At 72.0% G+C, this 5,064-nt stretch overlaps 1 protein-coding gene across 1 annotated transcript; it reads right to left on the bottom strand.

Annotated features, from left to right (window-relative positions):
* Window positions 1-517: 517 nt before the first annotated feature.
* ZNF574 (zinc finger protein 574) lies at window positions 518-4,673 on the bottom strand. The gene is made up of 2 exons (XM_074938606.1): window positions 4,595-4,673; window positions 518-3,518 (listed from the first exon to the last, which is right to left on the bottom strand). The coding sequence occupies exon 2, from the start codon at window positions 3,503-3,505 to the stop codon at window positions 977-979; it is 2,529 nt and encodes an 842-aa protein (XP_074794707.1). The 5' UTR covers window positions 3,506-3,518; window positions 4,595-4,673; the 3' UTR covers window positions 518-976.
* Window positions 4,674-5,064: the final 391 nt, after the last annotated feature.

Raw genomic sequence — 5,064 nt, 5'->3', positions numbered from 1 at the left:
CCCAGCAGTACCCCAATTACAGGTTGTACCTCAGGAATCCCGTTATACACGATACATCTGAGCCCGGGAAGGGCCCTGTCCCCCTAGAGCCCCCGTGGAGCCCTCTCCCCTCCCCTGGAGACATCCCCCCCACCTTCCTCCTGCCCCTCCCTCCACCCGGGGGGGGGTCTGTGGCCCCCAGCAGTGGGGGAGGTGTTGCGGAGCAGTACAACAGGACAGGTCCTTGTTAATGGATCCCCCATTGGAACCCAGTCACCCCGGGCCCAGCACCCCCCCACAGGACACCCCACCCCGACCTCTAGCCCAACACCCCCTCACATGGCCTTGGGTCCCTCCACCTCCTCTCCCCTGCATCCCGGCTCCAGCCCCCCCTCCCCTGGTTTAGCAACGTGGCTTGTTTTCTAGTCCAACCCCAAGCCAAACAAGTCACTCCAAGATGATTCTTTATTTTTTAATTGTAACACGAAATACCAAAACGCCCCCTGCGGGAGGAGTCCAGTTAGCAAAAGTAGGGGGGGCTGTTATTTACGTTGGGGGGGAGGGCTGGCTGGGGTGGGGGCGGTCAATAGAAAAAGTGAGCTACTTCCAGTCCAAGCTCAGCTACTCGGGGGGAGGTGGGTGCGGCTGTCGGGGATGGGGCGGCGTCACATGGGGTGTTCCTGGAGCTGCCGCCCCATGGCAGCGGGGACATGGCTGCACAAAGTGCGACGCGGCCCCCAGGGGCTGCCACAGAAGCAAATGGAAGTGCCCTTCGGGACGAGACTGTGGGCGAGAGGGGGGGCCAGAGCCGTGGCTGGGAGGAGCCGCGTGGCCCCAGGCGCAGGGACGTGGCCACGAGGGGAGCTGGAGAAGCAGCTGTCACCCCAGGTGACCCAGCCACGGCTTGAACAGAAGCCGTGGGGCCACCAGCCAAGAGCTCTGGCAGGAGCCGCGGGCGGGGGGGGGGCTCGGCCACGCTGTGGCCCCTCCTCCCGGCTCAGACCCCTCCCAGCTGAGCGCTCTCCAGGCGGCCGCCCTCGGGCTCGGTGGCCGCAGCGGGGTAGATCTCGATCGTCTCCATGATGGTCAGGGTGTTGCCGTAGTCCGGGGCTGCGGCGGCCGCCAGGGCGGCGGCTTCGGCCAGGGCCTCCTGCTCGTTCTGCAGCCGCTGCTGCTGGTGCAGCTTGCGGTGTTTCCACAGGTTGGAGAAGGAGCGATAGGCCTTGCCGCAGTCGGCGCAGTGGTAGGGGCGTTCGCCGGTGTGGATGCGCCGGTGCTCGGCCAGCCGCACGGCGATGGTGAAGGCCTTGCCGCACTCCTCGCACTTGAAGGGCTTCTCGCCGGTGTGCAGGCGCCGGTGGTCCTTGAGGTGGGTGGACTGGCGGAAGGCCTTGCCGCAGTCCGGGCAGGGGTAGGGCCGCTCCCCGGTGTGGATGCGCCGGTGCACCTGCAGCGAGGTCTCCGTGCTGAAGAGCTTCTTGCAGTCGGAGCACTCGAAGCTCTTGGGGCAGGCGGGCCGGCGGGGCGGGGGGGGCGGCGGCGGCGGGGCGGGGGCCTCCTCCTGCGGGGCGGCCCCGGCGGCCCCGGCGTGGAGCAGCTCGTGGGCGCGGAGCCGGGCGGCCGAGCTGACCTTCTTCCCGCAGGTGGGGCACTCGAAGCGCCGGCTCCCCTTGCCGCACTTGTGCTCGCGGAGCTGCAGGGCGGTGACGAAGGCGGCGCCGCAGCTGGCGCAGACCTGGGGCTCCCGCCCGGCGTGGCTGAGCCGGTGCACGTCCAGCAGGCGCCGCAGCAGGAAGGAGCGCCCGCACTCCGGGCACTTGTAGGGGTACTCGCCCGTGTGGTGGGAGCGGTGCATCAGCAGGCGGTAGGGCCGGTGGAAGTGGACGCCGCACTCCGGGCACTGGTAGGGGTAGTGGCGGCTGTGCACCAGCCGGTGCTGCTGCAGCGTGGAGGACTGGGTGAAGGCCTTCTGGCAGACCTCGCAGCGGTAGGGCCGCTCGCCCGTGTGGGTCAGCCGGTGGCGCAGCTGGTTGGCCTGGGAGTTGAAGCTCTTGCCGCACTCCTGGCAGCGGAAGGGGCGCTCGCCCGTGTGGGTCAGCAGGTGGCTGCGGACGTGCGACTTCTTCTTGAACATCTTGCCGCAGGTCTGGCACTTGTGGCGCCGCTCCAGCTTGTGCACGAAGCGCTGGTGCCGCACCAGCTGCAGGTGCTTGGCGAAGACCTTGCTGCACATCAGGCAGCAGAAGCTGGGCCCGTGGGCCTCCGCGCTCTCCACCGAGTAGATGATGGCCAGCGGCACCACGTCCTCCGGCTTCCTGGGCGGGGGCGGGGGCTCCGGCGGGGCGGGCGGGGGCGGCTCCGGCGGGGCGGGCGGCAGGGGGCCGTGGGAGCGGCGGTGGTAGAGGAACTTGGTCATGTTGAGGAAGGCCTTGCCGCAGGGGCAGCGGTGCAGGGGGTTGGGGGAGTGGCCGCGCCGGTGGGCCAGCAGCACGGCCTCGGTGTCGAAGGCCAGGCCGCAGTCCAGGCACAGGTAGCACGACTCGCCGCTGTGCTCGCCGCGGTGCTGCCGGAGGGCCAGCGGGCTGGGCAGCACCTTGCTGCAGAGCGGGCACTGGAAGGCGCCCTGCCGGTGGCCGCGCAGGTGCAGCTGGAGCTGGTGCGCGGAGGGGAAGGGCTGCTGGCACTCGGCGCACCAGGGCTCCTGGCCGCCCCGCTTGGGCCGGTGCGGCGCGGCCGCGGCCGTGGCCTGCTCCGGCCCGTTCTTCAGCTCGTAGCTGTGGTCGCTGGCGGTGATGCTGGGCTCCGAGGGGGCGGGCGCGGCTCCGGTCAGCTCGGCCGCCGGCTGCGGGGGCTCCGCCGGGCCGGCGGGCGGCTCAGCCTGCTCCCCAGTGGCCACCCCGCCCAGGTGCGTGGCCTGGTGCTCCAGGAAGTCCTTGGGCGTCTGGAAGAGCTGCAAGCACTCGCCGCACTCGTAGAGCAGCAGCTGCACGGCGCAGGCCTCCCCCCCCGGCCCCGCCACCGCCTCCTCCGGCTTGCGGTAGGAGTGCTCCAGGTCCACCAGCGCCTGGCTCTGGCCGGCGGGGGCCGCCTCGGGGGCGGGGGGCTCCGGGGGCGCCCGGTGGGCCTGCCGGTGAGCCAGCCACACCTCCTGGCTGAGGAACAGCGCCTTGCACTCCACGCACTCGTAGTGGATCTGGCTGGAGGCCGGCAGCTTGGCCGGCGCCTCCGGCTCCTGGCTCAGCCGCTGGAGGTGCAGCTCCTGGTGCTCCAGCAGCTCGCCCGGGGAGAGCAGCAGCTGCCCGCACTCCAGGCACTGGTACTGGCTGCTCTCCTGCACGGCCAGCGCCTGGTACAGCCCGGCCTCGGCCTCGCCCGCCAGCCCCACCACCTCGTAGCGCTGCTCCTGGCCCAGGTGGCTCTGCTGGTGCAGCAGCGCCTCCTCCAGGGAGCCGTAGAGCTGGCTGCACTCGGAGCAGACGTAGCGATGCTCCACGGCCAGCAGCGGCTCCTCCGCCGGCGCCGCCATGCCGGAGCCTCACCTGCGGGAGAGGGGAGAGACGGGGTCACGCCAGAGAAGGGGGGAGCCTGCCGGGGAAGGGGAGAGATGGGGGGGCTCACAGGCGGGGGGGGCTGACAGACAGAGGCCTCGGGGGGCTCTGTGGTGGGGTGACAAGGGGGGGTGACAGATGGGGGGCTCTAGGGGGACCCAGAGGGGGTGACAGACGGGGGACCGTAGAGGGACAGTGAGGGGCAACAGATGGGGGGCTCGGGGGGCTCTGTGCAGCGTGAAAGAAGGAGGGGTCCGGGGGGGGGACAGGTGCTGTCCGGGGGGGCGACACACGAGGGGGCCCTCTGCGGGGCCCCGGGGGGGGGGGTGAGTGAGGTGCTGTCCAGGGGGCGGCAGACAGGGGCTGGGGGGCGAGGTGCTGTCTGAGGGAGGGGCCCGGGGGGGTCACATGTGGGGAGGAGGCGTTGTCCGGGGGGGGCCCGGGGGGACACGCGGGGGGGGGAGGTGCTGTCCGGGGGGGGACACGCGGGGGGGGAGGTTCTGTCCGGGGGGGGCCCGGGGGGACACGCGGGGGGGGGAGGTGCTGTCCGGGGGGGGACACGCGGGGGGGGGGAGGTTCTGTCCGGGGGGGTCCGGGGGGGGACACGCGGGGGGGGGAGGTGCTGTCCGGGGGGGGACACGCGGGGGGGAGGTGCTGTCCGGGGGGGGACACGCGGGGGGGGGGAGGTTCTGTCCGGGGGGGTCCGGGGGGGGACACGCGGGGGGGGAGGTGCTGTCCGGGGGGGGACACGCGGGGGGGGGGAGGTTCTGTTCGGGGGGGGCCCGGGGGGACACGCGGGGGGGGGAGGTGCTGTCCGGGGGGGGACACGCGGGGGGGGGGAGGTTCTGTCCGGGGGGGTCCGGGGGGGGACACGCGGGGGGGGGAGGTGCTGTCCGGGGGGGGACACGCGGGGGGGGGAGGTGCTGTCCGGGGGGGTCCAGGGCTGCTGCCGCGTCTCACGCTCACGCGGATCTGCCCCCCGGCCCCGCCCCCACGCGGGTCTCGGTCTCGGCCCCTCTCGGGGGGGCGGGGTCACAGGGCGCTGAGCTCCCCCCGGCCCGTCTCACCTCCGGGCAGGCCCCGCTCGCTCACTCTCGCTCGCTCTCTCGCCGCCTGCCCCGGAACAAGCCGCCTGTCCATTGGCCCGGCGCTGCCGGCCAATCGCGAGGCGCGTTACTTAGCACCCAGCCAATCAGCGCGCCCGGCCCGCAGGCTCCGCCCCCGCTCACGGGGACCCGCATAGGGAGGTTTCGCAATGACGTTAGGCCCGAATCAAAGCGAGGCTGCTCCGCCATGTTGTCAGCAAGGGAGAGAGGGAGCCCGTTGGGTCAAACCAATGTGAGGGGGGCCAGAGGGGGATTGGATCGCACCAAGGATCCGGGAATGAGAGGGGGATTGGGTCAAACCAATGAGCGGGGCCGAGGGGCATTGGACGATACAGCAATAAATTGCCGTTTCCAGGGCGAGGATGTGTATGGTGTGGGGGGGGTTATTGCTGGCGGCCAGGGACCTGAGACTGCTGGGAGCCCGGACTCCT

Source organism: Natator depressus, chromosome 24 (assembly GCF_965152275.1).
Source record: "Natator depressus isolate rNatDep1 chromosome 24, rNatDep2.hap1, whole genome shotgun sequence".
Taxonomy (NCBI): Eukaryota; Metazoa; Chordata; order Testudines; family Cheloniidae; genus Natator; species Natator depressus.
This window is presented reverse-complemented; position numbering and strand designations above follow the sequence as displayed.